At 42.0% G+C, this 18,279-nt stretch overlaps 1 protein-coding gene across 3 annotated transcripts in view; it reads right to left on the bottom strand.

Annotated features, from left to right (window-relative positions):
* Window positions 1-1,739: 1,739 nt before the first annotated feature.
* The window catches only part of bdnf (brain-derived neurotrophic factor), a 37,742-nt gene continuing 21,202 nt past the window's right edge, over window positions 1,740-18,279 (bottom strand). The window contains exons 1-2 of one of the 3 annotated variants that reach the window (XM_017458316.3): window positions 17,363-17,447; window positions 1,740-2,744 (exon numbers count right to left, since the gene is read on the bottom strand). In XM_017458316.3, coding sequence (XP_017313805.1) covers window positions 1,962-2,723 — 762 coding nt within the window. In that variant the 5' untranslated portion in view covers window positions 2,724-2,744; window positions 17,363-17,447 and the 3' untranslated portion in view covers window positions 1,740-1,961. Of the gene's footprint in view, window positions 2,745-9,455; window positions 10,536-17,362; window positions 17,448-18,279 lie in introns of those variants that run through there. The other 2 variants (XM_017458317.3, XM_017458315.3) reach the window with 2 other exon arrangements.

The raw sequence follows: 18,279 nt of genomic DNA, 5'->3' as shown, positions 1-18,279 counted from the left end.
CAGTCTGGTTCATGCTTGATAATTAGCTGATGACTTGAGAAGGGAAAACATCAAAATATACACGGTTGTGGTTCTCCAAGATCAGGACTGGGAAACACTGTTTATTGCCTGTCTACATTTAATTACATTCTTTTAAATACATTCTTTTTAATCACGTTATAATGGTAACAAATCTGACAAATAATAATTAGTAGAATCTTTGAGTCTTTAGATTTTTTAGATGGTCCTTGTGTGTATGATGCCCTTCGTTATTCAGACAGGTATGCATAAGGATAGAGAACTAATATCAAAGTGACACCATTGTATCAAGAGGAATATGAAATATAGTAAAAGGATATAAACTTGAGGTGCACAAATATGTGTGTAAGTTCTTGTCAAACAAGTTCATCTGCTTGGGGTTATAGAAATTTGTTATCTGTGGATCCGAGTTGTTTTTTCTTTATAAGATATTATGGATGCAGAATATTCTAGAGTTCTGACTGCACATGATGTCCAACCCAGAGTATCTACTGTCATGCTGTACCTTGTTTGCAACACTGTGTCAACACTTCAGACACATGGGTCTGATAACAATCTATGAGCCAAAACAGGTCCGTCTGTGCACAAAGATGGATCAGATATCAAGTGGAGTGTATTAGAGTGTTGAACTCACTGATCTCTTTTTTTCTAGGACAAAGATAATGTACTTGTGATAGAAATGATAGCCCATGACCAGTGATTGAAGGAGAAACACCACCTACCGCCACCATCTTAGCTGGATTTATGTTCCACACTCAGAGCAGACCTTACCTGAACAGTGTCGCTCCTCTGCTTGGGCAGGACGTGAGAGATTGCGTGGGATGTATGCAAGAGGCTTGGAGAGCAGGTGCTGTTTTGCATATTTACTCTGGCTTGTGTGTATTGGTTTTTGTTATAAAACATTTTACATTTGATTATCATATATGTATGGATGATCTTGTCATTACTACATGGTCTCTTTTTCAGAACTCAAGCTCTTTTTTTTTAATGCACTGGGTAATTTTGCCCAAAACTAGATTCCAGCTGTGAGTTCAATTTCTAGGAGGAAGATAATCGTCTCTTCTCCGAGGTTTGTGCTGAATTTATACCTGTAAAGGGAGAGCTCAAACTTTATTGACATTGGGTTTGTTTTTCACTTGCCTATAGTCATTTTTATTTCTTCAAATATTTCAATTTAATATTGCAAACAACTTCACAACATACAAAATGAATTATATTAATTCAGAACATATGTGAATGAAATATATATATATATATATATATATATATATATAAATATATATATATATATATATATATATATATATATATATATATATATATATATATATATATATAATTTTTATAGTGTTTTTTTTCTTTCATCTTTCATTTCGTGGGGATAAAAAAATAAACAGCAAAGCTTTGACAACAGCACCTTGACATAGTATGTAATTCCAACATAACCTTGAGAAGTTTAGAATAGGAAACAGTTAAAGTACTTAGAGGAGGATGTCCTGTCACTGCTGAGAATGTAAACAGAATCTTTTGGTTGGAATAGTGGTCTTGTTTTCTGAAAGTGGACAGTTTTTTGTTCAATTCACAATTGAAGCAGCATGCAAGTTTTTTTTTCTTTTTCCTCTTAAATAATCTCTCCTCTCATCTGTTGAGTTCTTGGCAACGTAAAGAAAACCACAACGTCTTGCGGAATGTGATATAGTAATTTGAACTGGGAGCAAATGACTGATCAGATCTTTTTTTAATTGTTTACAAGGTCATGAATATGTTCAATAAATAGACTGTAGTATCACTTTACTGTATAAACTTCATCTTTTTTACATGCAGTCCATAAAATTTTCATCTGACGGAATAATTTACCCTGTTATGTATATATACAAATAGATATTTACTCTTTTTCTTTCTCTCTTGTTAGAACTCTCAATAAAATCTATACATTGTGTACACTATCTCCCCCTCTTAATGGTCAATGTGCATACACACGAAGTGTCTATCCGTATAAACCTCCAGCCGATCTTCCGTTTGCTATCCATGGTGAGGGCTCGCACGTACGATTGGGTTGTCCGGCATTGCGAGTTATAGTGCCGCTTGTCTATTCCTCGGCAGCCCTCCTTCGTGTAACCCAGCGGGTTGCATTTGGTCTCGTAAAAGTATTGCTTCAGCTGCCCATTGGCCACCGGGACCTTCTCCAGCACGGTGACGGTCTGGCCGGACATGTCGATAGCCGTCTTTTTGTCCACGGCCGTCACCCACTGGCTAATACTGTCGCACACGCTGAGCTCGCCACGCCGCGCCGGGTCCGAGTGGCGCCGCACCCGCATCGACATGTTGGCGGCATCCAGGTAGTTTTTGTATTCCTCCAAGAGAAAGAGCAGCGGCGGCTCCAAAGGCACTTGGTTGCTGATCATCACACGCGATGCATACGTGTCGACGTCCTTTGACTCGGCCGTTGCTGCGTTGCCGGGGCCCCCCCCTCCCTGGCCCTGTGCTGCCTCCCCCTCCACTTCCAGTAGCTCCTCGATCACCTGCTCGAACGTGTCCGTGAGCGAGGGCAGAGCTCCCCCGCTCGGTGGAGTCCCATGGCCCCGGGCGGCCCCCAGGTAGCCCTCGGCTCGGTGGCCCCCCACAACGCCCGGCACCTCTCTCATGGGCGCAGCTCTCATGCAACTGAAGTATGAAATAACCATAGTAAGGAACAGGATGGTCATCACTCTTCTGACCTGTTGGAACTGGAGATAGTGACAGAGGGAAAGGTGTGTGTAAGGTGGGGTGGGGTGGTTCAGGAAGGGACAAAAAGGAGAATAAGAAAAAAGGGGAGGGATGGAGAGAAACAGATTTTCAATTTTAAAAGCGATACGTCTAAAAGAACAAGTACAAGACAGTCATGTTCACTTTGCACTGATGCCTAATCATTAGTTGTGCTGCATTATTTTTCTGTTATCTTTGTCAATTAGATCTGTTTCCCCAAAGTGCCTGTTGTCTCGTTTGCAGCCAGTCCCCCTGGCAGCCGATGCTCTCATGTAAACTGTGATCAGAGTTGCAGACCTAAAACCACATTCACATTTCATAGCAACCGACCCACAACATGCCAACTTGTTATTTCTTTGTTGCATTTTTAGTTCCTGGCAGTTGAGGCCCAGGGGAACGTTGGCACTACTGACGCATCACACCGGATCTGTCCACACACACACGTACACACACGTACACACATGAAGACACATACAGAGACTCAAGAGTATCATTAGGAGGACATGAGAGGCTCTCACCCACTCCCTCTTTCCCGCACTTCCCTCCTGCCTCCCTCCTTGCCCTCCTCTCCTGCTCTAGCATCCCATCAGACTAATGCAATCCTGACTGATGTTAAGTGCTGGTGACCAGTGTGTAGTAGTTATAACAACAACAACAACAAAAAGACTAAAGTCAATTTTGTAATATTGATGAGAGTAAGATAGGGTTCAAAGTATACCGATAGTTTACTACTTACATCTGAAGAGCAAAATGGCCTAATATTTAAGCCTTAAAGCGAAAGCAACAGCGGAAAAATCCTCCACTGTAACGCTTACATTCACCGCTACTGATTCAAACAGTCTGCAAATGCTCTACTTCTAGCTTGTTTTAATTAAGAATCTTGAGTCATCACTAAAGAGCATGTTCCATGTAGAGGTCACCAGGTAAATGAAGAGACAGAGAGTGAGGGAGAGAGGAAATTGACTACAAGAGGGAAAAAAAAAACAGGATGCCATTCATTCACCCATGCACTGATTCATTCATTCATAAAAACTACTCTATGCCCAACGGGTGCATTTCACACATCCGGGTCAAGACGGCCGCCGACACCACCAACAGAAAGACGCAGAGAAAGCCAGGACTGTCCCTACAGCGTGCCGCTCATCCTTTCTCTCACTTTCATCTCTCTATGCCTATCCCTCACTCTCTTACCTCTCTGATGCCCCTATGAGTCACAGCAATTCATCTCGTCCGTCGACATCTCAAAACTCGCCGCAACATTCACAAACAATAGCATGGGGAGCATCCACAACACCAGCACAAAAAGAAGACATCCCTCATCTGCTCTCCTTCTTGAGGAGGAGGAGGTGGAGGGGCTGGGGGAGAGAATGCGAGTGTGAGTGTGTGTGTGTGAGGGGGGGGGGCGTTTTAAAAATAGCCAACGTCGCAGCACAGCTCGGCCAGCTCTCTGCGTGGCGTCCTCCCTCTACCCCGAGCATCCTCCGGAAGAGGCATGGAGAGGATGCACTCATGCAGCGGAAAGAGACTGAAGAAGGGTGGGAGAGACATGGCGGCACGCCCCTCTCTAAAAGGCATTTGTTTCATTCTTAATTGGCGTCTGGGGCCATGGCTGCGATTTGCCAGCGCAGCGGTGACTGCCATGGAGACACGGCAGCTATAAATAGGCGAGCTGGGAGTCCCATGGTCTCGATTCAGAATATTGCAGCCTTCCCCTTAATGAGCGCTGAGTCCCCTTGCGCTGTGACGTTTCACCTGGCGAGGTGTGCGCATGGGTGTGTGTACGTGTGTGTGTGTAAGAGAAAGACTGTGGGCACATGCATTTGCAGATGTGTGTGTGTGTGTTAGTGTGTGTGTGTGTGTGTGTGTGCGTGTATGGTTGTGTTTGTGTGTCTGGTAGGAGAGAAAGAGATAGGAGCTCTGTTAATTTTTTTCTCCCACATAGTCAAAAACAAGCATTGAAAAAAATATAAATAAATTAAAAACAGGCTGGGATTACAGCTTTGGAGAATGGATCAATCCTAATCGAATGAAGCACAGAGTAAAATGTGTGTATGCGCTGCTTCTGCAGGCATGAAAAGATACTTCAGCCCATCAGCTTTTCCAGTCATGGAAAAAAAAAATTCTTACATTGTCAGCAATTACCTCTGCAGAAACTTCGGAGAGGATTTTAAAGTGCCGTCGAGGATTAGGACTTGATTACGTCTTATGTCATACTTGCTCACTTCTTTGAAATACTTCCAAATGTGTTGCACCTTCAGGGACAGATGTATTTCTGGCAGCATCCCCCCCCCTCTGAATGGCACTAATGTGGGTTTTATGTACACACTCGGCCACAGCCCAGCATCTGCCCCAGTTTCAGGTTGATCTCAATTACCAAACATCTGTTGTCCCTCTGATGAGGGAGGTATTATATAAATTGCGAGTGCTATCGGATGATAGATAATATAACACCATCATTGGGGGGGTGATAGTAAAACTTGATAAACCTGGCACAGCACTATCTCACCTGTTTGGACCTGCTTAAAAAAGCGCATATGGTCCTGATAACTCACCGTACAAACCGATGATGGACAGCTGTATCAGCGCGATCTTTTGGCTCTGTCGTACAAGCCACATGCACGTGGAGTGTGTAGCTTGGAACGAAAGTAACTGGAGATTGAACGCTCTGAATGTGGACAACACTGCATCTTATAATCCACAACTCTTAGGCAGCGAAAGGGTGGGGTGGGGGTATGATCTCGAGCGTCATTTCTCAGCATAACAACCCTGATGACGTCTCTTCCAGGTCTCCAAGGCGGACTGGGCAGGGAGGTGGAGGATGGAAAGGAGTGTTGTGGAGTGGGGGGACTGGCTAAGGGGGGGTGCCACTCATCAGCTTGCAATTGCTTGCCATTCCTCTGGGGTCCCCTCTCACCAGGAACAACAAACAAATTTTATTTCTAACCCTGCTATTTCCTGTTTCCATCCGGCGAATCAATATGGATTATGCTCTCAATCACCTTCCTGTTAAAACGCAATCTAGGCGGTGAATCAGTTTATTGCTCGGGGACCGAGCTGGCAATAACCGAGACCTTGTTCAAACCAGAAGGGGGGTGGAAACCAAATTACCGCCATGGACACATTGTTCCACTTTAATATGTTTGATGTGTGTGTCTTTCCCTCTGAGCTGCGTCGCGCAGTCACAATATCAATATCCGGTCAATATAACGCAAACATGGTGTTTCATGATGTGCGCATGTACAGGAGGAGGGGGTACAATCTGTAGAACGAGCTTCTGGCGCAAACAGAGGTGGGACTTTCGAAGTTTATTTATGTACCTTTTTGTGAACACTATTCTGTCACCATGGAAGCCAGGTGCATTATATTCTTTTGAATATGCCACACATAGCATTCCAAACAGCCAGGGCTCCCTCTATAGAAGTATCCCTCAAGCCTCAGGTGACCTTTGGATCCCTCTGTCTACAAAAGGAGGATGAATGTATAGTGATGACATGATATCTACACAGCTGTATTTGATAATGTGTCCTCACACACACACACACACACACCGGAGGGCTTAGCAGGAGCACTTTCAGACACTTTTCATTGCTAAATATGATTGATCTCTGTGCGCACATGAGTGGCAGCACTAGTGCTGTTGGGTGGGGTGGGATGGGGTGGGGTGGGGTTGGGGGGTTGTGGCTGGCGGGAGGTGGTAAAGAGTAACGTGCACCTGCTCAATTGTTTCGACAGAAGCTGGTAGGACAGGGTGGTTTGCTTTGCACGCTCCCGGTTCCTCGCAGCTCTATTTGCTTAAGTCTCCCTGCCATGCATGGATTATTTAAGAAATCCCCTCATGACAGGCAGATGAAGCTTGGTTAACATGAAAGTGTATTGGGAATAACAGCTTTTCTGGTAGAAATAAAAAATAAATAAATAAAAGGTTTCCATTTTCTTCATGTGCCATAGACTATTTCAAAAGGTCACCAAGGCTATAACAAACTTTAAAACAGACCACAAGAAAGGATCTTAGAAGGTATTGTGAATCAGGAAGATTAGGTCTTAGTTCTACATTTTCTCTCTTAATAAAAGCAAGAGCTTTCTAGATGAATAAATTAAAAAAAGCCTGTAAAATTGGCAGACTAGTGTTCAAATTAGGTGGAAACTCTAAGGGAGTTCCACCAGGGGGCATTATTGTTTGAAAAGTTCAAATGACCTTACACCACTCGTTTGGCTTTATGTGATAGAATGCAATGTTTTATGGAGAGAGAGAGAGAAAAAAAAAACAGACAAAATAAATAAATAAATAACTTAATAAAGTATTCTAAAATTATTCAGTGTTTTACAATCTTCAGTGTCAGCTAATAACCAAACTACTGACTGCTTAGATCCACGTTCTAACAAACATTCTGCATATTTAATCTTTAAGCTGTTGGATAAAAGTAAACCAAATATTCCTGTTCCGATACATAAGGTCCTGTTTGGTTTAAAGTTTTTGCTATAGGTTGTATTTATTATGTGCTTCAACAATTATTATGTGCTTCAATAAATACATTATAAACGAAATTATGCCAGTGTTGAAACCTTCTAACAGTACCTAACTAAGATATTTCATTTACATGAAATTTTATGTCACCAATACCTACCAACCTCACACCGATTTCGCGCTCAAAAACACTGAGATGGCTGCTTGGCTTTGAATATTGCTAATGGCTACATGCCAGGCCAATGATTAATCTTTGGGAGGGATCAAACAGCAGCAAATGGCAGCATGCTTGTAAAAACTTTGCTTCATTCTCGCTCCATGTTAGCGGCTGTGAGGATAAGGCAGGATCCTTTGAAGTACATCCTCAGGTAATTGCGGTTTCTTCTACAATGTAACACAGCTGTGTTGTAGACAAGCGCAGAACAAGACAGAAGATATTTTAAGTTTGTGATCTCCAGCTTCTTCTATGGCTGTTACGCTGCTTGTTCATTTCAGTCGACTGGCTTTTATCCCGAAACGGTTGAAGAACAAAAGTAAAACATCCTGTTTCGTAGAGTTTGCAACAGTTGTAGTGCATATAAACAAATTCTTGATCGCTCTACTTGCAGAGAAAGCCACATTTGATAGCCGAATGAAGGCGCTTAGGGAATTTTAGGGTGTATAGTTGTGTCATTTACATTCTTTAGCATAAATGTCACAGAACCCTTTGAATTTTAGTTTAGTCTGACTTTATTTGGTAGACTAATTGCTTCCTTCTGAAGTGCTTAGGCTTCTTAGTTGGAGTCCTGCTGCCTCGCGGAAAGCGGGGAACCAAACCAAATTAAACTTTAGTGCGGTAATGATTAATGTATAAGTTTCGGCTCTTCACGTAACAGGAGAAAGGACGAGCATTGGCAGGATCCGCCTCGGAAATATCATCCAAGATTGGCCAACTGTGATGCTGGTAGGTGTTGTTTTCATGTAGGCTAGGTGACTTTCTGGCTTAGCTACTGAGAACATGTTCAACTCTGGGCTAGAAACATTACCACATCCAAGCCTGACTAGAATTTTGCAAACTTTTGATCCAATACAATTAGTAAAACTACATTTTCACTTCAGCTTTGGCCAAATACAATTAGCAACACAATCCAAGAGTTAAGTGAAGCTCAGGAATTTACTCAGTTTATACGCTAGATGGCGCTTTTGTCTACATGAATCGCATGTTACGCTTTTATTCTCAGCATACGAAGGGACAGTGTAACGCACACAGACACTTTATTCTACATATCAACACAAGCACAAGCAAAACAAAACAAAAACAAAAACAATTCAATAAAAAGTTCAACTTCAATACATGAAGTGAAAGGTCTGGACTGTACACTCAGATGAAAGCAGACAAATTAAAGTTCCTCAAGCACAAAAATACTCTCAAATACATCAGCACACTAATGGTTTTCTCTTCTAGTCATCCAACCAATGATAAAACAGCTACTTAGCAATGTAATAATTCACCATCAAGTCCAAGCTAATGAGAAATATTGACAGGTCGTTAAATAATAACGATCAAAATTCCCAAGAATATGAATCGTTGCAATTTCCAGGAATCCGTGACCACTCCGCTGGGCTTATTTAGCTTTGCATTTATTATTAAACGCGAAATTCAGAGCTCGTTGCAATTACAGTGATGTTCTGTAACGCGCGCGCGCGCGCGCACACACACACACACACACACACAAAGTTAGATGTGAAACCTTGGGAGAGTTGATGAGGCTGTAGGGAAAAGCTAGACTGCACTGTAAGCCTAACCCCAGAGCTCAAGTTTCCTATGAAAGTCTTATCGAGTACACCAAACTCCACTTATACATTTAGTCTAGTACATTTCAAATGCACAAGTACATTTCTCTGTCCTCTTTAGCAGTGGAAGGACCATAACAGAACACGCAAAGTATTCAGTTTAATAATAGAGACGTTAAGGGAAACAGGGGGGTGTCTAATGAGTGTGTTGACTGATCGCTTTAACTGAAATGATGTTTCAGGTGAGACTAGTGTAAATATTTAAACTTTTTTTTTTAATGCATTCCGAATACATTTCACAGAGATGGAGCTATTTTCTTATTAGCCTAATTAATGCATAACCAAAACAGCCTAGGTTATAATTGCACAAGCACGCGATCGCGTGCTCAAATATGTTGCTTGAATACTTTTCACAAAGTCTAACCAAAGCATTCGGTATGAAAACAAAACCTACCTTTATTTTATTGTCCAGTTCTAAAGGGAGACCATTCAGCGGGACAGTGTCATCTGGGATGTTTTTTTGGATCAAAAAAAGTCCCCCAGCGCGCGCAAACCCCTCACGCGTTTCCCCCCCAAGCTTTAATTCCTCGCGCTGGTTTTTTTTTTCTCTCTTTTTTTTTCTGCCAAGCAGCAGCGCCGAGTTGTCGTCAGTCTCTTCAGCTTTGGAGCAAATAGATTAAATTATTGATGGCGGAAATCGCACGGGCGAGGTAATGCACTCCCATGACTGAGCGGATCCTTCGCAGGTCGGTTCAAGCGCTCTGGACGGCATGCTCCGTACACACATATACACATACACGCACGCGCGCGCGCGCGCGCACACACACGCACACACGCACGCACTCACACACACACACACACACACCACACGGGTCTGGATTAATGCGCACCGCGAGAGCTCCCGAGCTTGAAATGACAACTTCATTCCGCGCGATTCTGGTACGATTCTGGTGCCTCGACGTCACCTCTGCTACGTTGACGTCGAGGCACGTGACTCGAGTGAGTCAAGCTTAATAAACCGAAAGTGGCGTGGTGCTACATCCGAAACCGCAGACTACTGGAGATTGTGCGGGAGCTATGCTACAGTCTTAAGGCGTACTTTTTTTTTCTAGCAGGGTAGTGTGCGCCATTATTTGTCTTTGGAGAAGCTTTAATCAGAGATTACTTCTATACCTATTCTATTCTTATTGCTCGATAATACCTATCTGACTTATTCTGTCTTATCTAGCCTAAATGATAATGTCAGTGATCTAGATATCAATCATAGTCATATTTTACACGTTTTTCTGTGGATGTATGTGCGTTATGCGTTATTACTGTGTCGCGCACGCACACCATTGTTTTTTTTTTTTTTAATGCGTTTTAAGAATTGTATCATGTAAATCAAATACAAATTCCCCGCTGAGTTTTTTCCCCCCCGACTTTGTAATGTCTGTAGATGTTGTTGAAAAGCTCAAGGGGATTCATTCACGCTTTACACCCAGTCAGGGTGCCATTGTTTTCTAGTGGACCCAGGATGGGCTCAAATGAAACACCTTCATGTGAAAGGACCATAGCTTGTCCTGTGAAAATGGATAGTTGCTTTTGTGATTCTAAAAAAAAAAAAAAAAAAAAAAAAAAAAAAAAAAAAAAAAAAAAAGCTTCAAAGTGAAGCGGTTCCTCCTGCTTTCCACCACATCAAGGTCCTATTCTTGTCTAGAGATCTCCTGTGTGTGATATCTTAAACTATTGTCAGTTGTCTATGGAGCACCTTTGTAACCTGCAAGGAGAGCTTGTGTGCCAGATGCTGGCCAGACGGTTTCAAAACAAAACAAAACATATTTTTCAGTCAACCACCTTAAATCAGTGGAAATGGACTAGAAGGATTAATATCAAATTGTCAAATATGTCAAAGCACTCAGGGATTGGTCAGAATTGAACCCTGTAACCTCCCAAGACCCATTAACATGCCCAGACTTCCATCAATAAAACTTGAAGGGGTTAAAATGACTTTTTGGTATTTTCATCATTGTAAAATTCTTATCATGTTATTTTCAAGACATCGAGTGTTTATTTAATAACGCTACGTTTAATTCGGGTTTTTTTTCGATTTACTTGTCATTATTTTGTTGAAGCTATTGGACCACTAGTGTGAGATTTATATTGATGACATCGTTGTATGGTGGTTGTGATTATTCTCTGTCTGAAGTAATGAAGTTGAGGGGTTCAGATGTAGCTGGTCCCAGCATGGGAGAGGATGCTAACACCTGCTCTGACACACACACACACACACGCACACACATACTCATCTCCCATGCACAATCACACAGCAAATATGCAGATATGCTCAAATGCACTCACACAAACCCTACTACTGTATACTATCACCTTCTCCCAGTTGCACACACTCATGCGTACATCCTCCTTCAAATCTCTGTAGGCATCAGCCAAGATGAATATAGCTACTAACCATAGGATCACAGGAGGAGACGGTAAACTCTGGGTGACAAAGAGTTGCATCAGCAATTGCTGAGCGATGTGACTCCAAGAGAGGAGAAAAAACTTAACCTCAAACTTCACATATACAACACACACACACACACACACACACACACACACCTCCCATCTGATACTGATACAGACACAGCGTGCCAAGGCTGCTCCAGCCAGGTAATTCATAAATAAATCACTCTGCTTCTCATTAGGTGCACAAAAACCATAGGTCTCATTCAAAACTGCAAATACAGCACAATGCCAGCTGCACAGAAGCATGACTCACAGAAATACAAAGTTTCTTATGATGCTAAAGAGAAGTGATTATCAGAACACATACGTTAGCTTAGTGTTTAGTATCCATAAATTGTTTCATGTAACAATATATTCTAAGATAGCAAACTAAAGTTGATCTAACAATGGTTATGTACACATTTTAATCCTGTTTTCAGGCATAAACACATATCAGTGGGATTCTCCGTCATCATGATGTCTTCTGTCCCGGCGATGTCTTCTGAAGAGACGTGTTTGGCAGGAGAGTGAGACGAGGACCACGTTGAATGTTGAGAGAGTCGGAGCGGCGTCAGAAGCGATGGCCGTGTCTCTATCCAATAGGTCGGGTCGCTAATGACGTCACCTCAGCTTTCTCAAAATCTCTTTTTCACTGTCGTTTCTCTGCAGGACTTCCTCAGGAATCCAGACATTCTCAGCACGATCCTCCAGAGAGGTGAGGCACTTCCTTGTCCAAATACCTTTGGTGCTCTAAAGGTCATGTGCAACAACCTATGAATCAACTTTCTAACATAAAATGATGGTTGGAATGTGTATTTTATGGTTCAAGGAGAAGGTAACGGAAACGTGAGCAGTGACAAAAAATCTGCAGCAAATACGTGGATGGATTGTTGTCTTTATCAGATGCTGGGAAAGATTATACAAATGCAAGGTTTTCAGAGAGTTTGTGCGATTACATTTTAAAAATACTTATTCTGGCTCAGTTTAATACAATTACATTATAATGTTACAATTCCCAATAGAGATAAATGATTCTTTAAGCATGGACTAAACATGGACTTATTGGCGTAAAGAAAATGCATCGAAGACTCTCATTATAGAACAGGAATAAAAACAGAAATAGCTGAACAGGAACGTCATCCAACACATCCATGACCCAATATTCTCTCTTACTTCTTGACAGAGTATATATATATATATATACACGCTTATTCTAGCATATATTTTGCATTTTTATTGTGTCACCACACTGAAATCAATGAGTCAGCCGGTGAAGCTCTCTCCCTATGCTATGGTTTGCCTGATCCTGGGTGCCTGACTTCACTTTGCTAGCCAAGCTGAGGGAGAGAATGGTGTGTGGGTGGGTGGTTGTGGTGGTGGTAGTGGGTTGGGGGATGAGAGGGGCATGATTTAGTCAACCCCACCTTCCACCATCTCTCATCTCTCTCTGTACTGAAGGATTGCAGGGTCTCTATCAGCAACAACACTAAAGCAGAACTGATTGTCCATGCCATAACCAATGTCAACTGATAAAAAGCTGAGCATTAACTCAGACACATCCTGAAGCTTCTTTAAGCTGTAAAATCCACTTGCTACTTGCTTGTAATCAATCCCTTATGGCATATGTTGCCTCTCCTGGTAATGAATCCACAAGTCTGTGAGCCTTCTGCACCATCCTATCCTTCTGTACCCATTGGTAATTTAGCCACTCCATGCATGGCCCCCATACTCTCCTGCACCTGTGGAATGTACCTAGGCTATATTTAATAATTAATCGGATTGTGTCCGCCATTCTTCGTTTTAAATCATTGGTGAGGCTTCCATCAGGAAATCCTATAGCCAAATCTCCAACCAGAAAACATGAAATCCTTCTATTTCAGTCAGACAAGGGCTATCTAAATGAGACGTATTAAGTGCACTAAAAATACACTGAAAAACAGCCAAGCGAGCCGCCTTTGCAACAATTCCGCTAGACCCATGCCAACTCAAATGCACAAACATCCCACCATCCCACCTACTATCTCACTCTCACACATAGACACACACACAAAGTTCGGGTGCCAGCAACACAAAGGTACAACACAGGCAAGCATGCGAGAGGCATCTCGCGTACATACCCGAGCGGTGACGTTGGCGAATATTTAGTTAGAGGATTCCGTGGTGCAGCCCCAGTTGCCAGGCACCGGCACTAGTGCTGCTCTCCAGCTCTCCAACATTGCAGAGAGAGAATCACTCCATTTTATACCATCGATTAGAACACACAGGTGGGTGGGAAACAACTAGAACAAGCCAAACATGCAGAGAATAGGCCCATCTCCAATATGAATGTTTAGTGGAGGTCAAAGGTAGAATCTCTCTCTCTCTCTCTCTCTCTCTCTCTCTCTCTCTCTCTCTCTCTCTCTCACACACACACACACACACACACACACACACACACACAATTACAATAACAACCCCCAATACACATTTACCTAAAACTTCTCAATGTACAACTGCACCAAATGAAACATATAGCTCAAATAGTCCAGTTAAATAATGATATAATAAGAGGTCCGGATGAAACAATAAGCTGCACCAATCAGATTCACCCAGACAATCTCCATCTCTATTGCCATCTATCAGAGCTGAGCTGCACAGCTCTGTGACAGATGAGGGGGGGTGGGGGGTGGGGGGTGGGGGGGGTATTCGTCATCGGAGCAGCTTTCACCTTTTCCTAACACATTTAGCTGTAGACATGTCTAAATCACTCTGCTATATTAAGTTGTCAGCTGTGCTGCGTCAAATCCTAAAATACATTTCTTCCGCCCTTCAAGGTGCTGGCTGAATAATTGATTGTGTTATTTTGTGTCGGTAAAAAAATAAATACAAAAATATATAGCTTTTATTAAAAATATTATTATTATTATTATTATTATTATTATTATTATTATTATTATTATTATTATTTTAACGCATTTTTATTTGCAACATCTCTTTGTTTTTATTGCTGAGCCTTTATTTCCCTGAGGAATTCAACATATTTATCATGAGCAAATTATTCTGCGCTTACCCATATCCACACATCTATTTAAAATGTAATTAAAAATAGACTAATTACCGGATGTACGCTACATTCCCCCCTTAAAAATCGAATATATATATATATATATATATATATATATATATATATATATATATATATATATATATATATATATATATTTAAACTTGTCTTTTGTGGAATGAAACCTACCATTGTTTAGATTTGTTATGGTCGCGCGCCCGCCCTAACTCTGCAGCTCAGAGTGCGGAAAGAGAGAGAGAGAGAGAGAGAGAGAGAGAGAGAGAGAGAGAGAGAGAAAGAGAGAGGGAGATTCTCGTGCAGATGACACAACCCCATTTATGGACTGGTCCGATGACGTACATTGCAGAAAGTTCTATTAAAAAAAAAAAAAAAAAACCTTTCGTACATACAAAGTGTGTCGTGCCTCCCTCCATCCCTCCCTCCCTTCCCTCAGCCCACACCCATACCCACACCATAAACCCACAGCTCTATCTTTCTCTCTCATAAAAAGCAAAAAGTAACAAATAAATCCCCCCAAAAAGGATGAGAAAACACACGACTCCAAACAGAAATGTGATATATTTTAAGAACACAAACCACACACACGCACACGTACACACACGCACGCACACACACACACACACACACACACACACACACACACAAAAGCCAATTCAAATCAAACCCGTGTTGTAAGTGCAGTTTTTTTTCTTCCTCAAACCCAAAATAAACATGTTATCCGCAAACTCAACATCGTTTCGTTACAGCATGCACGGAGCAAACAATCCATCAACATATTTGCAACGATATCACATTTCTTTTCATTTTATGGAGTAATAATGCAATGCACAATAGTAACGCTGCGACTGACAATAGAATAAAGATGAAACATTAAATCATTAAACATGATTAATTCATACTGTTAGAAATTCTGTACAGTGGTCCGACCTGTTCACAAAACACTGCCTAATTGTCCATGTGTGCACATCTTAAATGGCTGCATTCAAACGCCATCCTATAGTGCCTTGTAATTATACAAACACACGAGGAAGCACACAAATATTTTAATGGAGAAAATTACCCGAATTTACCCGAGATGAAAAGCGAAAGAGGCTCGTAAGCCCCGGACAAAAGGTGGATGGGGGAAACGATCATTAAGAGCTAAAAGGCAGATGAAATAGATCAAATAAGACATTTTCCGCTTGATGGCCTCTTGATTAAAGCTGGAGAAGCTGGAGATATCTCGGATATATCTTTTCTGCCTGAATGTCTGCCATTCATCCGCTATGCCCTTAAAGCACAAGTTGCATCCATAACCGCCCACTACCGTCCTGAATAACATGTCAAAATAATAGGTACCTACTGCTCTGACATGCTAGTTAGGAAGATTGCAGGTAGGTTTTTGGATGAAGCCATGAGTCTTGCATGGAAGCAGAAGCGGATACAAAGAAGAAAGAAAAGGATAAGGAGCGCCGCTCGTATCCATCGCCTCTCTCTCTCTTTCTTTCTCTCTTTCTCTCTCTCCCCCTCTCTCTCTGTAACCGAGACAAATTCTTTAAACTTATTCGGCATCAGAAGTCACCAAACCGGGAGCGAGGTTTTCCTTTTCAAAACGCTGATCATTCGCTTTCTCTCTCTCTCTCTCATTCCCTATTTCTCTCTCTCTGTCTTCCGTTTCCTTTCCGCCGCTCGCGTGAAGCCCATGTCTCAGCCATTTCCCCTTATCGGGCAAATCTTATCGGCGCCTCCATCTACCGAGCCGTGACAAACGGCAATGTCTGACCACGCCTATCCCGATTCCTATTCCGTTTATATTAGGGAAATAAATAAGCGACTTTCTTTTTTAAATCCCTTACGACGGGATATTATGGATTTGTCGGACCTCAACAGTTTAACGGAAGTTATGTGTTTTTTTTATTTATTTTTTTAAAAAAAATTTTTTCTCCCCCCCTGTGATTGTGCGGATGTGCGCAGAAGCCAGGACGGAGCAGGTGATGCTGGAATGAGGGCTGGAAATCCCGGCATGAATGAAACGAAGGAGCGCGCCTGTAGTAAAAAAAAAAAAAAAAAGAAAAAAAAAAAAAAAAAAAAGAAAAAGAAAAGAAAAAAGAACCACTCACTGTAGAGACATAACCGAGAGGACGGAGCGCGAGGACACAGTTACCAACACAGATTACACAGATATCCATGACTGCACTAGCACTTAGGAATGATGCAAAGGGTTAATGATCTACCTACGCTAATGAAACCATATTTAGACTGGTCGATAATCACAGAGCCAAGCCAGCAAAAACAGAGAAAAAGGAAAGAAAAAAAATAATAACCTCACACTATTTCTTGCACAAAGCAAACAATGCACAAATTTGCCGGCAAATGCATGAATTATTGCATTACTTAAAGAGCATGATATAAACAAACGCCAGCATCACATCTTCATGAATGACTCATAAGAACCTCCTGGTAAACTGGAGCAACTTTTTAATCACCACAATCTACATGCTACAGCTGCTGCACGTTAGAAAGAAAAACAACATCTAGGTTAGGCTATTCGTAAAGCCAAACAAGTCAGGTATATAAAGATATCTTAAGATTTCAAATGATTATACCGTTTGCTTCCCAAGTCGCTGTCCTTTCTGTACATGTACAGACTCCCCCACATCCATCATCATCTCTGCCCTAAGCTTATTCCCAACAGCGTGACGGCACCTTTCATAACCACAAATCAAACTTCAAATAAGAGAAAAAACCATATCATATTTCCGTGCTGAAGTAAAGACTAAGCCCCCGCAAACATGCTGGTAGCGACAGTGGATCGAAACGGAAACGCTTCTTACCTGTTTAAGAGCCGACAACCACTATCAGTGGTTAGATCTCCACGAGCAACACTCGCATCTCCCAAAGTTAACGCTGCGCACCAAGTGGAGCTGGAGGAAGAAGCAGCAGCGCAAAGACTTCAACTTTAACACCGCGGGAAAAGCGTCCACCAAACTCCAAGCAAAGCCAAGCAAAGCAAAGCCAAGCAAAGCAAGCAGCTCTCTACTGACTGCCCCTCTCTCCCCCTCTCTCTCCCTCTCTCTCTTTCTCTCTCTTCGTTTTTTTTTTCTCGTTCACAGGGGCTTCCTCGGAAAGAGCTTTACAAAAAATAAATAAAAAGGACCAAAGTAAAACAGCTCCCTAGCTTTAGGCAAAAAGGATCTGCAAAGCACAACAGGAGACGTCCAGTCCTGTGTTAAAGTCCGTTTAGCGACTCCGCTGCCTCTGTCCAAAGTGCTGAAATCATAGCAAAGCTATAAGGTTACTGGGAGGCCAAAAAAAAAAAAAATCTACACTTTCGTTAAGTGTCACTTGATATTGCGTTACTCTATTGCTTCCCCACGCCTCGTCACGTGAATATATATCCTTGCCAAGCCCGTCCTGTAAATATTTGATCACATGCTGACCGGATGTTTTCTTATACAAAAAGAAGCACTTATTTCATAAAGGCCGCTCGTCTTTCCACTAACAGGAGTCCCCAAATCCCACCGTAACAGGTCCCGTTCTGTAACGCGCTTTGATGCGCAGCACCGCTCATGTCCTGCAGGGCACATCGACATGTCTACACATGTTGCTTTTACACTGACATCGAAAAGAGAGGAAAAAAAAAGAGCACATTTAGTACAAAAATTTAAAGACATAAACCCAAAACACCGACAGTAAACAAAGCAGAGAGTCTGGCACGCCGCGCGCAAAAGAGGAAACAATTACCCATTAA

Source organism: Ictalurus punctatus, chromosome 27 (genome assembly GCF_001660625.3).
Source record: "Ictalurus punctatus breed USDA103 chromosome 27, Coco_2.0, whole genome shotgun sequence".
Classification (NCBI taxonomy): domain Eukaryota; kingdom Metazoa; phylum Chordata; class Actinopteri; order Siluriformes; family Ictaluridae; genus Ictalurus; species Ictalurus punctatus.
The sequence above is the reverse complement of the archived record's forward strand: the minus strand, read 5'-3'. Positions and strand labels throughout refer to the sequence as shown.